We start from the raw sequence: 23679 nt of genomic DNA on the forward strand, positions 1-23679 counted from the left end.
AGAAAATGACGTCACATCCTCGTGCAACGCCCTTTGGCCGCCCCGATTGCAAACTTCAGTCGGACCGCCCCATTGTGCGGCGGGCGGCCGGAGCGTTTGGAAAAAGGAACGCAACACAACCAGCGCGGGCCCCGGGGGGCGCTAATTAAAGGGAACGTCCTCTCCAGTATAAAGGCCATCCTTTTTTCAGAAAACAGTCTTGTGCAACGCATTTCTGGAGACACAACAAGGAGGATAGCTAACTGGTTTCAAGCAGCAAGAGCCAGGTATTTTTGGACTCAGGCAACAGCGCTGCAAGTGGCCATTTGGAAATTAGAGTGTTTGCCAGGATTTGATGGGGGTTGCATGGGGTGCCAACGCGGAGCTGCAGCTCCATGTCCGTAGGGCTCGCAGACGCATTGTGAGAGGGGCAGCCCTGGCTAGAGGCAGAGGGGGCTACAGGCGTCGGCCACGCAGGCCTTACCCAGTCAGGCTATACCGCCAGCAGCGCTCCTACCTAAACATGAGTGCCGCGCGATGTGTTAAAAGGCTCCGATTCCGAAAGGGGGTGATTGCAGAGATCTGCCACCTGCTTCGCCGAGATCTGCGGCCAAAGCTCAGGTGCAGGACGTCTCTGTCGGTGGAAGTGAAGGTGACGGTGGCATTGAACTTCTATGCCACCGGCTCCTTCCAATACGCTGCTGGGGACATAGCAAACATCTCCCAGTACGGCGCGCATCGCTGCATCCGCCAGGTGACCGAAGCACTGTTCAGAAGGAGAAGCCAATTCATCTCCTTCCCCATGGCCCTGGAGAGCCAGCATCAGCGCGCATTGGGATTTTCCAGACTCGGGGAATTCCCCTTGGTGCAGGGCGCCATTGACTGTACGCATGTGGCTTTGCGGGCCCCTCTGGAGCATGGCGAGCAGTATCGCAACAGGAAGGGCTACCATTCTCTGAATGTGCAGCTGGTCTGTGACCACAAGCAGCGCATCATGGCAGTCAATGCCAGCTTCCCAGGCAGCAGCCACGATGCCTTTATCCTGCGGCAGAGTACTGTGCATGACATGTTCCAGGCACAGCCTCCCCCAAGAGGATGGCTACTCGGGGACAAAGGCTATCCTTTGTGCACCTGGCTCATGACCCCGCTCCGCGCGCCCAGGACCGCTGCTGAAGAGGCCTACAACGAGAGCCATCAAACCACCCGCAACATCATCGAGCTAACTATTGGGGTCCTCAAGCAGCGGTTCCGCTGCCTTGATCGCTCCGGAGGAGCTCTCCAGTATTCGCCGGACCGGGTCTCCCAATTTGTGGTGGTTTGCTGCATGCTACACAACCTGGCTATCCGCAGGACTCAGGCACTGCCACCTGACGTTGGACCAGCACCTCAGGAGGAGGAGCAGGAGGAGCATGAGGAGGAGGAGGAGGAGGAGCAGGAGTACGTTCCCAGGAGGGAGCAACCAGGGCCAAGGGCCGCACGACGCCACCTTATTACACGGTACTTCTAAGCCCCCTGTCAGGGAATGGCCAGGGGCCATGAGGGAAGATGAATGCAGCCGCTCCGCAAGCCCTCAGCCGGCGAAGCCAACAAACACTAAGAAGAACAACCATGGAGACTGCATGAATAAAGATAATTTTTTATTAAACAAAAATGAAAAGCCCTTCCCACATGAATCCCCAAAAACAATAAACGGGCCCCACAAAAAGCCCAACAAACGACTCACTCCCACAAACTGGGGAGGAGCCACTCCACCTTTATTGAAACCGGGCCTCAACGTCGGCCTAACGCAAAAAAAAAGCCCTCCAAAAGCACAACCATGGGCAAAATAAAGATGGCCACCGCCATATTAAAGGAAAGCTGGCCACACCCTCTACTGAGTGGCCCGCGAGGGCGAGACCTTGGCCAGCATTTTGCCTCCCCTGCCCTGCCTGCTGCTCCTTCGCAAGCTCTGCCCAGTGGCTGCTGCGAGGCTGGGGGAAGGCGCCTGAGGCTCAGATGCCCTTCCGCCAGATGCCGCTGGGGGGCGGCCTACACGGCGTTTGGGCCTCGAGGGGCCATCTCCTGAGTGGCGCACCTGAGCCTGGCCACCATCAGCTGCAGCCGCTTGCCCTTGACGCCCCAGAGGGGGAATGGCGGCGACGGATGGCGCAATGTGGGCCAGCTGGCGTCTGGGATGCGCTGGCTGGTGCTGTGGCGCGGTGGCACTCGGCCGGGCCCGCACTGCAGGATCCGCAGCAATCAGCCGACGGCCGGCTTGCTGGGATGGTCCAGCGCGGCGCCTGCCCTGGCGATGCCTGCCTGAGACAGCGCGTGTGGCAGCAGTGAGTGGCCCTGTGGTCCTGGTGTGCGCGCGCATCACATCCGCCAGGGTCTTGACGGCATCAGTTAGCATGCGGCCAGTCGCGGCAGTTGCTGCCCCGAACTCGCGCACACTGGTCGCCAGCGACTCGATGGCCTCAGGCATGCGCCCCACCACGCTCATGAGCTCCGTGTGGCGCCGGTCCGAGTCGTCGGCCATCTGATCGAGCTTCCGCACCTCCTCCGAAGTGAAGGTGTCCGGACTGGAGTCGCGACTCTCCCGCTGGGGAGGAGGGGGCCGAACTAGGGGACCCTTGCCGCGTTGGTGACGGCGAGTGTGCCGAGCAGCAGCACTCCCCTCTGATCCTTCCCCCCTTTGGGGGGAAGGCCGCGGGCCACGCGCACGGCTGCTGGGTGGCTGGACGCCACTGGTCCCAGAAGCTGCATTGCCCTGCGACAGTTCCTCCAGGCACTCGTCCAGTGAGGAGGTGTCGAGCATTTCCTCCTCTCCTGCGGGACGTGACTGTTCCCCCGAAGGTCCGGCTTGCTCCTCCTCCTCCTCCTGGTTGGAGGTGCTGTCACTGGCAGCCTCAGGGTCCTGGTCGTCACCAGCTGAAAGCAGGAATGCACAAGAGTAGCTTCAGAGTGAGGAGACGGCGTCAGCGAGGGAGTTAGGACTGGTGGGATTCAGCGCATTGGTGGGACAGTGGCAAAGGAGGTAGCTCGGATGGGCCAGTGCGACGCGAGAGGGCCAAAAGGCGAGGTCCTTACCATTGCCGGGCAGTGGAGGGTCGGATACACCGCACGCTGTGGGGACAATCACACGTGCTCCCATGAGCACACACACGCGCTCCTCCAGCCGAGTGAGCTTCTGCAGCTTGGCGCGGCCACCCCTGGCACGGGCCTGGCGATTAAACGCTACTTTAGCCTGCAAGAGAAAGGACGGGCTGTAAGTGCGCAGTGAAGCCCTGATGTAGTGTGCACTGCCTCCCATGGTGGAATAGCTTGGACAGAGTGAAGCCCTGATGTAGTGTGCACTGCCTCCCATGGTGGAATAGCTTGGACAGAGTGAAGCCCTGATGTAGTGTGCACTGCCTCCCATGGTGGAATAGCTTGGACAGAGTGAAGCCCTGATGTAGTGTGCACTGCCTCCCATGGTGGAATAGCTTGGACAGAGTGAAGCCCTGATGTAGTGTGCACTGCCTCCCATGGTGGAATAGCTTGGACAGAGTGAAGCCCTGATGTAGTGTGCACTGCCTCCCATGGTGGAATAGCTTGGACAGAGTGAAGCCCTGATGTACTGTCCACTGCCTCCCATGGTGGAATAGCTTGGACAGAGTGAAGCCCTGATGTACTGTCCACTGCCTCCCATGGTGGAATAGCTTGGACAGAGTGAAGCCCTGATGTACTGTCCACTGCCTCCCATGGTGGAATAGCTTGGACAGAGTGAAGCCCTGATGTACTGTCCACTGCCTCCCATGGTGGAATAGCTTGGCCAAAGTGTAGAGTGCCGAATGGCCATTTGATGCTCATGACTGTCCCAATGCTGCTGGCTGAGGGCTGGCCAAAAGGACTTTCAGGTCCCTTTGCCCATCATGTCAGGTGTACATGCAAGAATGAGGAGGAGACTGGAAAGGCTACTCACCCTCACAATCCTGGTCAGATCGTTGTATTTCTTACGGCATTGTGTGTGGGTCCTGGGGGCCTCGCCGGTGAACGTCACCCTCTGGGCGATCTGCTTCCAGGCTTTGGTGTAGTCGTGGTGGGTTGGATTCCTCCCACTGTCTGGAAACAAGATCTTGCGCCTCACCTCCAGAGCTGTGACCATTATGTCCAGATCACCCTCTGAGAAGCGCAGGGCACGCTGACGGGCCTTCTCTGGCGTTGCCATGACTCCCTGGGGCTGAGCAGTAGTGTTGAGGCCTCTTTGCAAGGCTGCAGTGTGCAGGGCGTGGCAGCAGACTAATTCGTCCCTTCCCCCTTTAAGAGCTGGTCGGCACCACGGGGTCTGCTGTCAGTGCAAAAATGACCGCACCCGTGCTGCGCCCCGCCTGGGCGCTATCCCTCTGGACCGCCGGCTTAGCGCCTAAAGAGAGTAGTGGAACGCCTCTTTTAGCGCTCCACCAACCTCTTAGGGCGAAGCCACTGAATTCCCGGCAACGGGGCGCTACTTTGGGGCGGGCGCTAACTTCGGGCGGGCGCTAAGGTTAGCGCCCCAAAACTGCCTATACTGAAAATCTAGCCCCAAGAGTTTAAGCCTCCTTGTCGTGACTTGAGCACATATTATAGGCTGACATTCCAGTTCAATACTGAGGGAGTGCTGCACTGTCAGAGGTACTATCACGTCCTGTAAATGAGATGTTAAACCGAGGCCTCAACTCATGGTTCCAATGGACATTATAGATCCCATGGCACTGTTTGAAGAAGAGCAGGACATTTTTCCAGTGCCTGGCCAACATTTCCCTTTCTGTTTGTCCCTCTCTAACTAACGATCAGAGACACCGCAGTGGTCAAAAAGATCCAGAAGAAGTTGATCAGCAGCAGTGGATTGGGTTGGACTCTTGCATTCTCTGCCAGACAGAGTCTCTGCTTTTCTCCCTTATATCTGACTCTACCAGTCATGACGTGTTGTGTTCCACTCCACTCCACTCCACTTCTCATCCCAAGTAATTTGGGTTCGATTCCCGCTCTCACCATATTGTCATGGCACAGCGCCAAGCAGAGCCACCTTTTCCATCGCCAGTCCCATTTGGCAATCCCTCCTGGCACAGATTGGGGTTTCTGAAAAGCCCGTCGGGCTCTCCGACCCAGTGGTCACCCACCTAGCCTCTGAGCTGGAATCCAGGGTACACTGCCCGAGGGTACTGAGGACAGGTTGATACCAGCCTTCTTGTGGTTCTGTGGCTCTGTGATACCTGTTGGCTTTTTATACAGTATATCCTGTACCTGCATTCAATCCCTGTTGATGATGACATGTGATCCATTATTGTGGATTCATCGAGCACTTCCTTGTCGAGCAAGTTCTATGTCCAGTATAAATGAGCCTTTCAACCAAAACATCCCTTTTAATCAGTCCAATCAGAGAACTGTAATGAGTTTGCAGTGTCTCCATTAGCAGGTGCATTAACTGGGGTGAATTAACTAACCTTGGGGGAGAAATTCGGTATCGCTCCTTTTGGGGCGCAATTATCGGCTGGGCGCAAAGTTTAGCGCCTGGCGCTAATTATCGCCTCCGACTGCAAACTTGGCTTCTATCGCCCCTGGAGGTGATTGGAGCGCTAAATCAGGCGCTACACACCTCTCTTAAGGCACTAACGCCGAGGAGCGATGTGTTACCTCAGAGCGCTGGCGAAGCTCATGTGATGTCAGTCAGCAATGGAACACAGACACACTGGCACCGGCCAGTTCTTAAAGGGTAGGGTCGATCTTGCTCTCCATCCACATCCTGCTCATTGCAGCCTTGAATCTCGGCCTGAAGAGACCTGTACATCAAATCTGGAAAGAACAATGGAGAGGCCCAGGGAAAGAGCTCAGAGTGCAGCCCCCATAGTCTCTTCTAAATTGATGCAAGGAAGGTCAAATCAAAATGAACCTGCAAAGTGCTGCTCAGTATCCAAAACTCCTTCACACAGCGTTGAATCTCTCCAGAAGTCAGTCTCTCTCTCTCAGAATGCGTGGTGCAAAAATGTCGCCGACAAAAAAAGGCAGGAAGCGGTCGCCTTTAAATGGCGCTCCCCCAGTCCCTTCCCGACTGCAAAACGCTCCCCTCAAACCTGTTGTTGCTAGCGGCAGGCGGTAAGGCAGGGAGCATCACTCAATATCTGGTCCGGGGCGCGACCGGGGCGTTACACGCTTGACTGACGTCACGATCTGCGGGTGCAGGAGATCGTGGTGGTAGTGTTTAGCGCCGCCGCAAAATGTCTGGCCAATTTCGTGAGCGGCGCAAACATCGCCGCGCCCGGGCGCTAGTTGCTTTACGCCTCATTAACACCTTCTTAGGGCGCTAACAGGAGACGCAAAGCAACTGAATTTTCCCTCCCTTAGCTCTTCCTGACCTGTACGCTGCTCCTGCTGACACATGATGTCCCTCGGTAACTGATGGGTGGCCAGTTTAGCTGCTTTCACAGTAGCAGTCTCTGCTGGATGACCTTGTTCAGAAGAGTTTGGGCTAAGTCTTCGGCACACTGAAACCGCGGATTCCATAGTCGGCAGCCCCGCTCTGGACTTTATCTCGCCATGGCTGCCAAAGCGGTGACGGTGCGACACGACGGGAGTGGTCTGGGGACGTTGCCATGGCAACCGCTTCCTTGCCTGGTAATGTCGATGTGAATATGGCCTCCGTGTGTCAAAGACATCCATATTGATAGTGTTGCCGTAGCAGCAGCCTCCCTGTCTGAAAGTTTTCAGCAGACAAGGGCACAGAGCGGAGGGGATGCTGCCATATCTCACTGCGGCCTAGTCTGCAGGCTGCGTGTACCCATTGCTTTCAACGTGGATTGAAGCAGACAACGATTGTCACTATTCGTCTGGTCCAATTTTTTGGTGTCCTCAATCCATCTCCGTTGAGTACAATAGGACTTTGGAAGCTCTGCTTTGAACATTAGAGGCAATGCACATTTCTGTTGGAGAAGGAGAGGCAAAGCAATTAGGATAAAACCAAAATCCTTCTAAACAGCTCCATGGTAACCAGAGCGGGAGGGAGCCTTCCATACCATAGAACGGATCAAATAAAATAGGACTCAGCACCATCTTTTATATTTTCATTTTCTTGAAAACATTAGACAAAAGGTTTCATTAGAGACTCTTTCCCCGGATTCTAGAATGTTCCAAAGATGCTTTTGTTGCTGGGAAATCTATACTGGGGGGATGGGGGGAGAGAATCTCCTGACTCCACCACCGACAAGGCACAAGTCAAAGTGATGGAATACTCTCCGCTTGCCTGGATGAGTGCAGCTGCCACAACACTCAAGAAGCTGGGCACCATCCAGGACAAAGCAGCCCGCTTGACAGGCAACTCATCCACAACAACGACAGTAACTTAAAACATCCATCACCTTAACCACCTGCTCGCTCCACCACCGCCAGACTGTGGCGAGGTGCCTGGAGCAGACCTTTGCTGCCTGTGGTGAGTTGGGCCATTCTGACACTGTTCCAGAGGCTGAGTGAGATCGGTGGAGGGCCAGAGGGAGGTGGTGGGGGGGCAGGGAAGCTGTCTCACCTGCACGCTCATTGCCATTGGAGGACTAGAAAGGGACCATCTCCAATTATTGTACCGGGACAGTAAGTATTAAAGAAAGGGCTGTTCACTGTGAGCACATCTCAAATGTACTTCAAGATGGCTGCAAATAGCAGAACTTTATCCAATTGCAGCACATGATCTTATAGCCTTGCTCTCTTGTACTTCGCTTGGTTTAAAACAAAAAGCTTTTGAGTTATTTTAGCAACTAAATATTAAATAAGCTCTTCCTGCCGTACCTAACCCACTTCCGATCTATTAAAGGAATTCTTTGGGGAGGGGGATTTATTTCCTGGAACTCTGAGCCAAGCTAAATGTGTGTCGAGCTGCCTACGTGATCGCTGTCCTGGTTTAATTCGGATCCGAACGGCGGGCGAGGCAGTGCGCTTCCCAAGTCCTGGAGCTGCTCTTTATAGTCCAGTTCCAGTCACATCGCACGTGGGGTCCTACTCCTTTAAATGGAACTGACCAAAGGGATCCTGCTCAACCCTCATTGCTAACATCAACCATCACTTCCCTGCACTTCACTCTCTCTCTCTCGCTCTCTCTCTCTCTCTCTCTCCATCAAAAGTCTCTTCAAAATTTTCAGCTCCACGTTTTGCCACCTCCCTGGGGTCTTCCTCCTACTCCCGGTCAGTGTCCCATGGTTTTTACCCCTCCACTCCTGATTCATTCAGATGCCAATGAGATAGAATTGCATCGAATATCCAGCACAGAAACAGGCCATTCAGCCCAACTGGCCTGTGCTGGTGTGTATACTGCGCACAAGTCTCCTCCCATTCCATCTGCCTCCTCAGCCTTTCAGCATAGCTTTATATCCCCTTTTCTCTCATGTACTCGTCTAGTTTCATTTTAGAAGTGTCTAAACTATTTGCTTCAACCACTTCCTGTGGTCGTGAGTTCCACATTCTAACCACTCTGTGAGTAAAGAAGTTTCTCCTTATATCCCTATTGGATTTATTAGTAACTATCTTGTATTCATGGCCCCTAGTTTTGGATTCTCCTACAAGTGAAAACATTCTCTCTAAATCTACCCTGTCCAACCCATTTATAATATTAAAGACATCTATCAAGGTCACCTCTAAGAAAAAAGCCCCAGCCTGTTCAATCTTTCCCAATAGCTCAGTTCTGGTACCATCTTTGTAAATCTCTTTTGCACGTTCCCCAGTCCTTTTTATAGTATGGAGATCAAAGCTGTGCACAGTACTCCCAGTCCTATATAAGTTTAACATAACTTCACTACTTTTGAATTCTGTGCCCCTGGAAATAAATCCCAGTGCTTTGTTAGCATTTCAATTGTTTTGCTGATCTGTGATACTGCTTTTAATGATTTGTTGACCTATATCCCTAAATCCCTTTGCTCTTCTACCCAATTCAGTTTCTTATTTTCTAAGGTCTAGGTGATATTTCTATTTTACCTACCAAAGTGCATCACCTCACATTTATCCATGGTAAAGTTCATTTGCCACTTAACTTCCCAGTCTGTAAGTTTTTTCTAATGTCTTCTTGTATTGTGTTGCATTCTTCCGCAGTGTTAGCTATATCCTCAGTTTGGTATTATCTGCAAATTTTGATAGTAAGTTACTTGTTCCAAAGTCCAAATCATTAAAGCAATTTATGAATAATTGTGGTCCCAGCACAGATCTTTGTGGAACGCCGAATTCTACCTTCCTCCAATCTGAATAACTACACTTTACCCCTACTCTATGCGTTCTATATTTTTTTTAGCCAATTTGCTATCCATTCAGCTATTTTCCCCCTGACTCCACATGCCCTAACCTTTGTCATAAGCCTACCGTGTGGTACTTTATCGAAGGCCTTTTGAAAATCCAAGTATATGACATCTACTGCATTACCCTTGTCTACTCTTTCCATTCCCTCTTCAAAGAATTCTATCAGGTTAGTTAAGATAATCCAAATTGCCAATTACCACAAATTTTGGGAATCCAAGCTTGAAATATAGATGGTACTCCTGCAACACCATTTTACTTACTTTCAAATACCATGAAGTGTGGATGATTCATAGCACTGCATAAGCATTTTAGAAGGCAATTCTCTTGGCAATGCATTAGTCAGCATCTAAACATGTAGCAACAGTCAATGAGTATCTCTTCCAACTCGTACAGTGGTCACCATTAGAACTAGAGTCCTGGTGAACATGAAGCAGGGATTTTAACTCTCGGGCAGCAGGCAGGGGAGAGGCACCAGACTTCCCACCTGGGAATTGCTGGGTGAGGCCCAGTCAATCTTAATGGCCAGGCCTCCTAACATTTCATCAGCCAGCTGTCTGCCCAGAATGGGCGTAAAGAGCCAGCTGGCTGGCTGCCGCCCCACAAAAAGTCCATTGGCACTCAGGGAAATCATGAGAGAGGGTTTGGCAGGGTTTCACAGGTGGGAAGAAGGGGAGCTCGGGGCTGCAGTGTACCAAACTTTCCTTGTGGGGCCTGGAAAATCACTCCTGCTCTGTTCAGTAAGCTGTCTAATGTGCCTCAGGCTCCTATCTGAGCAATAGGACCCCAATTTGCTTATATTTTGGGGTATCTGCCCGAGTTAGGCAGAAACGTCAATCGCTCTGTGTTAAAACAGTCATGGGCGGTATCCAAACGGTAGAAAGTACCAGGTTTTAACCCCTGCTGCACCATTTCCACCAGGCGGAAGGGGCTAAAATAGTCACTCTAGATTCATTATTACTGGAAGCCGGCTCGGCTTCCTGATTCCAATTGTGCAGAATGCGTACAATCAAATTATTTAAGTGGCTTAGAAAGAAGCTGGATTTCACAACTTCAGTGGAAATAGGAGCCAACAGTTGCCCACAAAGAATCTTGTTCACGAAGATGACCTCATGTCGCTGGAACTGATCCTAGTTGATTCTTGCTGAGGAACTCAAATTCTGCTTAAAGAAACATTTTGGGATACAGCGTATGTGTAAATTGAGACATGACATGTGGTGAGTGTAGCATGCTTGGGAGGATAGAAGGTGACTTTGGACCTGTGGTTCCCAAAGCGCTTCACCACTGGGGTTTTCCCTGTGTCATGCCTGGGCCTGTTGTAGACTAATTGATAGAGATTGATCGCTATAATTAGTCAAGAACTCCATTATCATTGTATCATATGACTACCAGGATGGTAGGAGGTGAACCAGATGGACCTTGATCTTTTTTTTGTCTAGCAGTTCCTATGTTCCATCTCTTCCCACCACTCACCCTCCGCCACCCATCTCCCTACTGTGAACAGCCTTGCGATGATTACTACGTCAAAGACACACCATCAATGCAAGTTATTATCGTAACTCTTCTCACTTGTTCTGCTCCTAGATGGACTGAAGGGCGAGGAGAGGCAGCGGCTGGCTAGACAGCGCAGAGAGGAGCGGGCAAAAAATCTCGGTAAGAATTAGTATTATTCTAAATTGTTTCACCTGGGTCTGGTCTGCTTGAGGTAATGTGAGAGTTTGTGGGGCAAGGGATGGTCTCAGTGTTGAGGCTGTGGAAAGCTGCAACGAGTTAACTTTTTATTGCCTCATTTCTATTTCAGTGTTGAAACAGCACTAATGACATCATGATGGGATTGTGTTGTTTAAGCAAAAAAATTCAAATTAGCAAGCATAAAGATAACAGGAGGCTGATGGTAATTGCTTAATTTATAAGAGGTAGTGACTGGGGGTGATCTCTCTGCCAAAGGTCCCTGTGATTGGTTCCTCGAGAATAGTGACACCGAACCTATGATTGATGGGATTTGTGATCCTGCATGAAGAGATTCTGGAACATTCTAGCACGTTTGACAGAAGGTCACAGAAAGTTGATTTGGGGCACCAGTGATGTGTCAAGCTCCACCATCAATCCTGACCGTTGCACCCACAACGGGAAAGCCATTTAAACCTGAATTTTCTCAGCCATTGCGCGTGGTGGCAACAAGAGCTGGTCTACTTGGCTTGGACTGGCTGTGGGGTGTGGAGTCAGGGCGTGGTGGGGTGGGAGGGGAGGTGTAAATGATCAAATCGCTTTAGATGGCACGACTATAGTGTTGCTTAAACATGGCTGGAATAGAAGTCAAAAGGCTACAGATAGTTCCTGTATTGAGAAGTCTATGGGGGAAGGGAGGGGAGGGGAGGGGAGAGGTGGAGGAAGGGAGGAATCATAAGCTCCATCCTGCAATTGTATTTGGGGGCGGGAGGGGAGGGTTCGATCTGAGATGCTCCCAGCACTAATATAACAGAGTAGGCTTTGTGGTAGGTTTGTCACTTACTAAGGCAGGCTCATGTTTGGAATGTAGCTGGTGCTTTGAGGAGGAAATTGAATGATAGCACTTGTGATAACCTTTCATTTTTTGGCTCCCAGTGAAGGTCGGGTAGGTTTAGAAACACACAGATGAATCTAATTTCCTGGAAACGTCGATACAAAGCAATATTGTCACCGCTGCTAAAAGACGTTTTGTGAGCATCAATTAGACTCTTTTAGGTGTGTCCCTGTGCCCACGGCTGCTGATAACGAGCCAGTTGCCAATCCTGGAATCGGCACCAGGTTGGCAATCATACTAAAACAACTTGCCAATTCTTTGGTCTTGGGCTAAATGGTGTGTCTCTATTTCTTCTCACTCCAATGATGTGTCTCAACCCAACCTCGAAAGACCATCCCTTTCTGCGTCAGTGTGACCGTTTTACCATTTTCCGCAGCAATTGTCCAATATATATGCTTGAAAAAAATAACCTGAAGGAATTTGGGATGAAAGTTTGAAGGCACAATTAAAGAGTGGTTTTTGAGGGCAGGAAAGGAGCTAGTAAGTCCAAGTGAATTGGAACAAAATTCCAACAGATGGGGCTTAGAGATTAAAAGATGGCTCTCCAGTGAAGGATTGGAGAATAGCAGTAATCCAGAGTCAGAGGATACGGACTGGGTTGTAGGGAGATTTCCCAGTTGGGGCAGAGTGAGGCCATGGAAAGATTTCAATCTTGTGAAGGGTAGAGGTGGGGAGCCTATCGAGGAGATCATTTGATCCTCAAAGTGGTGATGACATGAATAAGGGTTTCTGCAGCACTGAAGATGAGGAAGGGATGGAAGAAGTCAGCCTTAGCGATGGAGCAGATATAAAGCCTAACTTGGAGTTGAAGAAACCTAGAGGGATTGCAATAACTTTGGCTTCTCTTCTCAACACTCAAGTTAAAATCCAGCTCCAGATTTCTTTGCAAGATTCATTAACATTGAATATTTTATCAGTTTCGAAGACAGCAGGCTGCACTTCATGAATTTTTAACTTGGTTTCCGTGACTGAATGAGGCCGAGAGACATCATTAGGCAACAGGAACTAATATATAAAAAAAATATTTTTCATAAATATGAAGTAACTTCCAAGAAGCCCAATGTAGGCCAATCGGACCAGCAGATGTTGAATAAATCTTTAAAATCTTTAAATCTTTTAAAGTTCTTCATTGATTGTATTGAACAGAGCTTCTCATTATGTTTGAGCCATACCCTTAGCACAGTCGCGTAGCTTACTCCCCCACATATCCAGCAGATTGAGTGAGTGGCACCATCTCAGTGCACAGCACTCAATGACAGCAAAGGTGACAATTCCATTACATTGCAGAAAAAAATTAGAAAGAAACAGGAGGTTTGACTGATGAGCATTGAAGACTGTCATGGAACTGAGGAGAGCTAGCTGACTGAACAATTCAATTTGAGGCCTTGTCCTTCAGCCAACCTACAGCCTGTCCTCTCTTTCCTGCCAGTATGAGGGGCTGTTTGCTTGCTTGCTCACAAAGTCCCTTTAACACCGGCACGGCAAGGTAATAATGCAGCAGTCCGTGCCCTCATGCTGGGCCTGCACAACAACCAAGCTTGAGCAAGTAGCAAGTGGCAAGTAACATTTGCTCCACACAAGTGCAAGGCAATGACCATCTCCAACAAGAAAGCCTAACTGTAAAGTCTGTGGGTTGTACAGTTAATAATGACACAGACTTCAGGAATAACAAACAAACAGGTCTTTACTATTCGAAGGTCAGGGCGAATCTGCCCCAGCAATCCTGCCACAACACTTATATACTGGTGTGGCCACTGTCGGTATTACAGTATACAGAAGCCAAACAAGTAGTGCCACACCTAAAGTAGTTCTCTTAAAGGTGAACGGTTACATACAATAGTTTCCTTAAAGGTAGACGGGTACATACACTACAATCCTCCCTTTTTAGCTTTCAACATACTGAGTCCATAGTGAACATACATTATAACATATATACAGCTTATGTAAGACAGTTCATAGATTCAGTCTTTCTGGAGGTTTCCGGATTCTGTCCGGATAACGCCGCAGTGGTGTCGTCATTCCAGGCGGGCTAGTAGGTGCTTCTGGCAAAGTCGATTCGGCTTGAAAGACAGTGTCAGGTTCAGCTGACTCCAGTATTACCAGATCGGAAGTAGGTGTTCTGGGTATCTCAGACTCAACATTACCCGGGTAAGGTGGTGAAGTCGGTTGCCCATTTGTGGCGGACCCTATGATTTGGTCAACATGGCGCCTTATTATATTGTCCCCAATGTCCACGGTGTACATCAACGGCCCCAGCCTTTTTCCAATAGTTCCAGGCTGCCATTTCTCGGTACGGTAGTCCCGGGCCAAAACTCGTTGACCGATCTGGAAAGATCTAGTGGCCCTTTCATTCATGCCCTGGAATTGCCGGTTCTCTACGTCCCTTCTGACGTTTGGTTTGAGCAAATCCAGCCGGCATCTTAGGCGTCTATTACAAAACATCATTGCGGGAGTTTGATTTGTGACCGCATGTGTATGCCAACAAAAAGCTATCCACCTTATGTTGTAGACTTATGTCTTCATTACTCATGGCCTTTACGGCCTTCTTGAAGGTCTGGACAAACCTTTCAGCCAATCCATTGGAGGCGGGATGGTATGGGGCTGACGTGTAATGCTTAACCCCATTGCTCTTTAAGAATTTCTTGAATTCTTCGGACACAAATTGCGGTCCATTATCAGAACAGATCTGTTCCGGCAGGCCATTCCGAGCAAACATAGTCCTTAACACTGTGATGGTTTTTTCCGTCGTGGTGGTGGTCATCTTAATTACTTCTGGCCACTTGGAGTGGGCATCCACCGCTATTAGGAACATTGAGTCCATAAATGGACCAGCAAAGTCGATGTGTACTCTTTGCCAAGGAGATGAGGGCCACTCCCATGGATGCAGAGGAGCCTGTGGTGGCGCGTTCTGAACCCTCTGACATCCTAGGCAGTTCTTCGTGATCTCCTCTATGTCTCCATCAATGCCTGGCCACCACACAAACGCTCTTGCTAGATTCTTCATCTTTACTCCACCCAGATGTCCTTCGTGCAGCTCCTTTAGCACTTTCTTTTGGAGTTTGGGTGGAATCACCACTCTAGATCCACACATCAGGGTTCCTCGACACACTGACAGTTGTTCTTTCCTCTGTGAAAATGCTTGCAGTGTTGGTTCGCTCTGTGCTGGCCATCCCTCCACCGTTACATCATAGACTCGTGAAAGAGTCGGGTCATTCCTTGTCTCATTCTCAATCATTGAGTTTGTTATCGGTAGACACTCCACTATGGATGAGTGGAACAACTCTACTGGGTCCACTGTACTCGCTTCTTCCACCATCGGCAATGGCAAGCGTGATAACCCATCAGCATTTCCATGCTGTTTGGACCTTTTGTACTCAATTTCATATTGGTGTGCCCCAAGTAACACGGACCACCTTTGTAACCTTTGTGCTGTCATGGTGGACACGGCCTTGTTTGGGTTGAATATGGACACCAACGGCTGGTGGTCTGTCAGCAATGTGAACTTTTTACATTGTAGGTAATGGTTGAATTTCTTCACGCCCCACACAAGACTGAGGGCCTCCCTATCTATTTGAGCGTAATTTTGCTCCGCGGGTGTCAATGATCGTGACGCGAATGCCACTGGCCTTTCCGAGCCATTTGGTAGCCTGTGCGAAAGTACTGCCCCAATTCCGTACGGGGAAGCATCACAAGCTAGACGAAGGGGTAATGCTGGGTTGAAATGAGCCAACACTTCTTCAGAGGTAATCAACTCCTTGCTTCTGCGAAAAGCCCTTTTGCATTCTTCACTCCACTTCCATGGTGTTTCTTTCCGCAACAGATCATTCAGCGGATGCAGCACCGTGGATAAATTTGGCAGAAACTTGTGATAGTAATTAATCAACCCCGAGAATGATCTTAACTGTGAAACGTTTCCTGGAGCGGGGGCCTTCACGACCGCTTCTATCTTTTCAGGTGGCTTATGCAGTCCCTCTCGGTCAATGACATGACCGCAGTATGAGATCCGTTTTTGGAAGAACTCACACTTCTTGCGATTAACCCGAAGGCCATACTCCTTCAACCTGGTGAGTACCAGTTTCAAATTCGTGAGGTGTTCTTCCTCATCTTTTCCCGTGATTAAAATGTCATCTAAGTAGCACTGCGTGCTTGGAATTCCTTGTAACACCTGTTCCATGGCCCTCTGCCAAATTGCTGGCGCCGAAGCTACCCCAAAGACCAGTCTATTATAGCGATACAAGCCTCTGTGAGTGTTGATGGTGAGGTACTGGCGTGACTCTTCCTCGACCTCCATCTGTAAATATGCCTGAGCCAGGTCTATTTTCGTGAAGTGCTTCCCTCCAGCCAACGAAGCAAAGATATCTTCAATCCGCGGAAGCGGGTATTGTACCGTGTGAAGCACCGGATTCACAGTGATCTTGAAATCTCCGCAGATACGGACCTTCCCCGGTCCCCCTGGCTTATTACTTGGTGAGGACTTCATGACGGGAACAATGGGCGTGGCCCACTCACTCCAGTCCACTTTTGACAGAACCCCTGATCGTTCAAGTTCTTCCAGTTCTGCCTCCACCGCTGGTCGTATTGCGTAAGGTACCGATCTGGCCTTAAAAAACTTTGGGCTTGCATGTTCTGCAATCTTAACCTTTGCTTTAATTCCTCGCAGTGTTCCCAGTCCTTGCTGGAATACCTCTTTAGCTTCGTCCAATATTCTGGACAACCGTTCCGGTTTGACATCCTCTTTTTCCGAATCCACCGTCATGGTGTTTAGTGAATGCCAGTCCATCTTTATTTTTCGGATCCACTCCCGTCCCAGAAGTGGTGGACCTCCCTCAGGCAACACATACAGGTCCAACCGGTGGTGATCTTTATCCTTGTATCTCACCTTGACTTCTATCTTTCCGATGGGGAATACTTTGTGCCCCGTGTATGTCTGTAGTACTAGTTCCGTATCCCGTAGTGGAATATGCTTGAAAAACTTTTTATAGTCATGCTTATTCATGACCGTCAACGCCGATCCGGTGTCCACTTCCATTTTTACTTGGACCTTTGCAATCTGTAGCGTTATCCAGATAGTTTGTCGGTCAGCTTCATTACTCACATTGTGAATTCTCAGACTGTCCAGTCCTTTGCATTTGGAGTGTGAGTCCGACTTCTGTTCCCTCAGACTCTTCCTAGTCACCTCTTGCACTTTTCCGTACCATTTTTGTGGTGACTCCTTATTGTTGTACATTGTTCCTGACCGGCATACCTTAGCTATGTGCCCGATCTTGCCACATTTCCTGCATTCTTGGTTTTTAACCCAGCATTGATTCTGGTCGTGTGTTGTCTTCCCACAACGATAGCATTTTGTTGTCCTCGAGGTAATTTGGTCCACCCCGAGTGCCGCCGCCTTTAGCTGCATTTCCGCCGTTCCTTTCGCTGCGGCTTCGTGCGATGCAGCTATAAGGACAGCCCTGTCTAGTGTGAGGTCGTTCTCTTCCAGTAGTCGCTTTTGCGTCCCTTCTTTGGACAATCCACATACGAACTTGTCTCGCAGTGCCTCTGTCAGATTCCCTCCGAACTGGCAGTGTTCCGCTAGCCTACGCAGTTCGACCAAGTATTCCGTGTTGCTTTCGTCTTTCTTCTGCGTTCTTGCATAGAATTTGGATCGTTCAGCCAGTATCAATGGTGTGGGGTTCAAGTGATCCTTCAGCACTGCTACAATATCATCGAAAGTCTGATCCGCCGGTTTAGCTGGTGAGAGAAGATGCTTCAACAACCCGAATGTTTTCGCACCCATCATGTTAAGTAAGGTTAAAGCTTTTTCATCCTTAGCTATTTTGTTAGCCTTACAATGTATCTCAATACGTTCCACGTACGTGGCCCAGTCTTCTATCTCAGGATTAAAATCGTTGATGTCCCCCCGCTTAGGCATCTTCCTTTCCTTGGGTACAACACAATTTTTATTTATTTATTTATTTTTTTTTTTCCTAAGATGGCGGCTTTTCCCGCGAAAATGGTGGTTTCCCGCTCTTTCCTTCTCTCCCCGCCCACTTCAATGGCGGTTTCCCGCTTCTGTCGTCTTCGCCACCTAATGGCGGCTTCCCGCGTTTCTTCCCTGGTGGAAGGGGTACGCTTTCCCCACAACGGACAGGTTCAGCCGCTGGGCTGGCTCTCGCACAGCTCCCCTTACTCGGCTCTGTCTTTCTCTCTCCCGCACGTTCGGTTCTACCGGCGCTGGGTACCCCGTTGGTGGAGGACAGTTCAGCCGCTGGGCTGGCTCTCGCACAGCTCCCCTTACTCGGCTCTGTCTCTCTCTCCCCCACGTTCGGCTCTACCGGCGCTGGGTACCCCGTTGGTGGAGGACAGTTCAGCCGCTGGACTGGCTCTCGCACAGCTCCCCTTACTCAGCTCTGTCTCTCTCTCCCCCACGTTCGGCTCTACCGGCGCTGGGTACCCCGTTGGTGGAGGACAGTTCAGCCGCTGGACTGGCTCTCGCGCAGCCTCCTTTGGTCGGCTCTGCCTCTCCCACACGCCCGGCTCCCGTTCGCCTCCCAGCCCTCACGCAGTCCGGTGCTTCCCTCCCCGGCTGCGGCTGAGTTTCTCTCTTCCCGCGCCTGCTCCCGGTCTCAGCGCTTCGTGGCTTCGGTCGCTGCCCGGCTTTTTCCCGCCGATCGCGGTCCGGCTGTCTCACGACGCCATTGGACCCGACTTTCTGACCGGCTCCGCTCCCCCTCGACCGTGGTCGAGTGCACAGCCCTTATCCTCCGGATATTCTTTACACTTTCCCCTACTCACAGTCTCCGCGGCCGCCTTGTTTCCTGCTGATCGGCTCACTCCGCACCGTAGTAGAAGGGTAGTCAGTGCCTGTTGCTGATGGAAGCTTTTGTTGCTAAAGTCTTCCTCCTTTCTATTGCTGCAGCCTCGTGTTTTCTCCCAGCAGAACGACGAGGGCGGTTGCCTCTCTTCGACGCTCTTTAGTTGCTTTGGTAGTCTTGCCGCAGGGTACGATTGGACTCGTCGCCACTGTAAAGTCTGTGGGTTGTACAGTTAATAACGACACAGACTTCAGGAATAACAAACAAACAGGTCTTTACTATTCGAAGGCCAGGGCGAATCTGCCCCAGCAATCCTGCCACAACACTTATATACTGGTGTGGTCACTGTCGGTATTACAGTATACAGAAGCCAAACAAGTAGTGCCACACCTAAAGTAGTTCTCTTAAAGGTGAACGGTTACATACAATAGTTTCCTTAAAGGTAGACGGGTACATACACTACACTAACCACCTCCCTTTACAATTCAATGGCACTACCATCACCGAGTCCCCCACCATCAACATCCTGGGGTTCACCATTGAGCAGAAACTTAACTGGACCAGCCACATTAATACTGTGGCAACAAGAGCAGGTCAGAGGCTGGGTATTCTGTGGCGAGTGACTCACCCCCTGACTCCCCAAAGCCTCTCCACCACCTACAAGGCACAAGTCCGGAGTGTGATGGAATTCTCTCCACTTGCCTGGATGAGTGCAGCTCCAACAACACGCCAGAAGCTCGACACCATCCAGGACAAAGCAGCCCGCTTGATTGGCACCCCATCCACCACCTTAAACACCTTCTCCCTCTACCACCGGAGTACCTTGGCTGCAATATGTACCGTCTACAAAAGTCACTGTAGTAACTCCCAAGGCTTGTTCAGCAGCACCTCCCAAAGCTGTGACATCCACCATCTAGAAGGGCAGCAGGCGCATGGGAACACCACCAGCTCCAAGTTCCCCTCCAGGTCACACCCCATCCTGACTTGGAAGTATATCGCCGTTCCTTCATCGTCGCTGGGTCTAGCTCCTGGAACTCCCTCCCTAACAGCACTGTGGGAGTACCTTCACCACACGGACTGCAGCAGTTCAAGAAGGTGGCTCACCACCACTTTCTCAAGGGCAGCTAGGGATGGGCAATAAATGCTGGCCTTGCCAGCAATGCCCACATCCCAAAGATTGATTCAAAATAAATAAATAAATTTAAACCTAAAATCTTAAATACACTATCGGGGTAAGGGAAGAATAGATAAATATTTGAAGCAGAGGAAGATACAGAGATGTGGGGCAGCAGGGTTAGTTCTGGATTGCTCTAGCAAAGAGCCAGCACAGAAATTATGGGCCAAATGCATCTTTCTGTGCTGTTAACATCTATAGTTCTAAGAAGAGTAGCGATCTCTTTGAGAGATAAGGTGTGAAGGTGAGTGAGTCCTATGCTGAACTAGCGCGTGTCTAAATATTCCTTTAATCATTATCTCTGTGAAACACGATGGGGTTGAACTTCCGATCGGCAGAGTTCGCACACAAACTTTTAAGCACTTGTACTACATTCAGAGTGCGCTACTTTTATCAGACTGTAACCCTTTCATTTCAAACGGGTTAGTGTCAGCATAACCCAGTGTACACAGGAATGCAGCACCAAAGCACGAAGGAGTCAGACATTCAGTCCACCGCTTGGAAAGTCTGCCCCCGATCTTTCTGAAACTGGAATGATGTAAATTCTAAGGAAGAAGTCAGCTGGAGAATACAAGGACTGGGTAGCACAGTGGGTTCTAATGCTATCTTTTCACATCTGGGACCCGCATTCAAAACTAGCCCAGAGCCAACAATAAAATGATGTGGGACTGTCTCAAACTATCACATCTTGTGACATCATCTGGCTCTGTAGTCACAATCTTGTTCAAAAAGGCCCTGTGAGAAACAGAAATGCCACACTGGCACAGTAGGGTGTTGGGTGGAGTGACAGCCATTGTTGGGGCATTGCAGAGGGAGCACAACTAAGTGCGATAGCGAGGTTTACTTAGCAAGCTAATGACACCAAGCAGAGAACCCCCAGAGCTTTCCTCTGTATCTAACCCGTGCTGTACCTGCCCTGGGGGTGTTTGATTGGACTGTGTAGAGGGAGCTTTACTCTGTATCTAACCCATGCTGTACCTGCCCTGGGAGTGTTTGATGGGACTGTGTAGAGGGAGCTTTACTCTGTATCTAACCCATGCTATACCTGCCCTGGGAGTGTTTGATGGGACAATGTAGAGGGAGCTTTACTCTGTATCTAACCTGTGCTGTACCTGCCCTGCGAGTGTTTGATTGGACTGTGTAGAGGGAGCTTTACTCTGTATCTAACCCGTGCTGTACCTGCCCTGGGAGTGTTTGATGGGACAATGTAGAGGGAGCTTTACTCTGTATCTAACCTGTGCTGTACCTGCCCTGGGAGTGTTTGATGGGACAGTGTAGAGGGAGCTTTACTCTGTATCTAACCTGTGCTGTACCTGCCCTGGGAGTGTTTGATGGGACAGTGTAGAGGGAGCTTTACTCTGTATCTAACCCGTGCTGTACCTGCCTTGGGAGAGTTTGATGGGACAGTGTAGAGGGAGCTTTACTCTGTATCTAACCCGTGCTGTACCTGCCCTGGGAGTGTTTGATGGGACAATGTAGAGGGAGCTTTCCTCTGTATCTACACAGAGTACAATAACTGGTGAAGTGTTCTGTTCTCCAATGTTTGACTTTGAGGACAGAAATTAATCAAAACATGGTTTTATTAACTGTTAATAGTGGAGTGGAGTGAGGTGGACAGTGCCTGTTACTGAGGTGGGCAGTGCCCGTTAGAGTGGAGTGAGGTGGACAGTGCCCGTTACTGAGGTGGGCAGTGCCCGTTAGAGTGGAGTGAGGTGGGCAGTGACCATTAGAGTGGAGTGAGGTGGCGGGGTGGTTTAGAAACTTCTTGCTATAGCACTGTGACATGCCGATGCCCTCAGCCAGGGCATGTGTGGTTGCCCCCTGATACTAAGACGGTATCAGCTGTGATTGAGTTGGTAGCACTTTTGCCTCGGAGTCAGAAGGTTGTGGATACAAGTCCTACCCCTTGGGGCTTGAGCACAAAAATCTAGGCCGACACTTCAGTGCAGTACCGAGTGAATGCTGCACTGTCAGAGGTGCCCTCTTTCCAATGAGACTTTAAATCAAGCTTACCCTTTCAGGCAGACCTCACAGATCCCATGGCGATGTAGGAAAAGCAACAGCCAATTTGCACACAGCAAGGTCCCACAAACAACAATTAAATAAATGACCAGATCATCTGTTTTAATGTTGGTTGAAGGATAGATGTTGACCAGGACACTGGGAGAACTCTCCTGCTATTCTCCGAAACGTGCCGTAGGATCTTTTACGTCCACCTGAGAGGGCTGATGGGGCCTCGGTTTAATGTCTTATCAGAAAGATGGCGCCCCCGACAGTGCAGCACTCCCTCAGTGCTGCACCAAAGTATCAGATTAGATGGTAAGGGAGGAGAAAGATAAGAGTATTGGAGCACGGGGATGGTACATATAGAGAAAAAATAACTTCCGTGCACTGCTTAATGTATCAGGAGTAAGGTCTTTCAAAGTTAATTGGATTGTTGTAGTTTCTGGGCTGAGCGAGTGATTTAATTACATTACTCTCCCCCTGAACCAGAGTATCTTCAGTAAGAATCACTCCCTCAGGGAAACTCTCACGCAACTCATTATCGAAGACATTCTCTCAGCCAATTACCCAATTAATTAAAACTGGACGGCCACTTCTGAATGCGCAATAGAAATCTGGGGTTGTTTCTTTTGATGGCTGGTTCTAAGTGCGGCTTTGATTAATGGACAGGTGCGAGAATCTGAAATTGAGCTAAAGAATTTAAAGTTTTTAACAAGTGTTTGAATCATTCAGTAACGCCCCAGTTATACACACCTGACAGCAGTGATTGCACTTCAGAAATAATTGACTGCTTGTGAAGCACCTTGGGATGTCCTGAGAACACGAGGTCCTTTCGAGGTGCCAGTTCTTTCTTTCCCTCTTCATAGCCGGCTTCAGATATTCAGCCTCCTGACTGTGGGAGTGCTCCATTTACACAACGAGAGAGTTTCACCAACAGGAAGGAGAGCCCTGTGCCAGGGAAGGGCTCCTCAGTCACCACCTCATCCCATCCTCCTGTCAATTATTTTTGCCAATTTTCCTCTCTTTCCCTCCCCCCGCCCCACCCCACTTCCAGGTCCCAGAAAGTGCTGACTGTTGCTGGAGTACATCGGACATAAGAACAGGAGGAGTCCATTCAACCCCTCAAGCCTGTTCCGCCATTGAATTAGATCATGGCTGATCTGTATCTCAACTCCATTGACCTGCCTCAGCTCCATATCCCTTATTACCCTTACCCGACAAAACTCTATCGATTGATATGTGTCTTGAAATCTTCAGTTGACCCCCAGCCTTTTGGGGCAGCGAGTTGCAGATCTCCACTACTCTTTGTGTGAAAATGTGCTTCCTGATTTCACTCCTGAAGGGCCTGGATCTAATTTTAACATTATGTCCCCTTATTCTGGATTCCCCCACCAGAGGAAATAGTTTATCTGTTCTGTCGAATCATTTATCATTTTAAAGATCCCAATTAGATCACCCTTCAACATTCTAAACTCAAGGGAATAAAAACCACATTTATGTAACCTTTCCTCATAATTTAACCCTTTAAGTCCTGGTATAATTCTGGTGAACCTGCGCTGTACCCTCTCCAAGGTCAGTGTATCCTTCCTGAGGTGTGGTGCCCAGAACTGAACACAGTGCTCCAGCTGGGGTCTTACCAAGGCTCTATACAACTGAAGTGCCACATCTATGGGCAGTAGCAGCCCGAGCTACCTCTCCTTAGTACCATCCTTGGTGAGTGAAGGGCATCACAGCGGAGCCTGATTCTACTCTCGCTGGGTGTTCAAATACATAGGAACCCAGGAACTGCGAGATGATAAAAGACCACGGTCCATCTAGATCGCCTTGCACCATCCTGGTAGTCACATGATACAATGATCGTGGAGTTGTTGACTAATCATAGCGATCAATCTCTATCCATT

The 23679-nt window shown here is 49.8% G+C and overlaps 1 protein-coding gene across 6 annotated transcripts in view; it reads left to right on the forward strand.

The window, feature by feature from the left end:
* The window catches only part of map7d1a (MAP7 domain containing 1a), a 478390-nt gene that overhangs the window by 391419 nt on the left and 63292 nt on the right, over positions 1-23679 (forward strand). For all 6 annotated transcript variants that reach the window (XM_085962371.1, XM_085962376.1, XM_085962373.1 and 3 more), the window contains exon 3: positions 10828-10896. In XM_085962371.1, coding sequence (XP_085818497.1) covers positions 10828-10896 — 69 coding nt within the window. The remainder of the gene's footprint in view (positions 1-10827; positions 10897-23679) is intronic.

The sequence above is a fragment of the Somniosus microcephalus genome, chromosome 20, assembly GCF_052327205.1.
Source record: "Somniosus microcephalus isolate GS21.2 chromosome 20, FLI_Smic_1.0, whole genome shotgun sequence".
Taxonomy (NCBI): domain Eukaryota; kingdom Metazoa; phylum Chordata; class Chondrichthyes; order Squaliformes; family Somniosidae; genus Somniosus; species Somniosus microcephalus.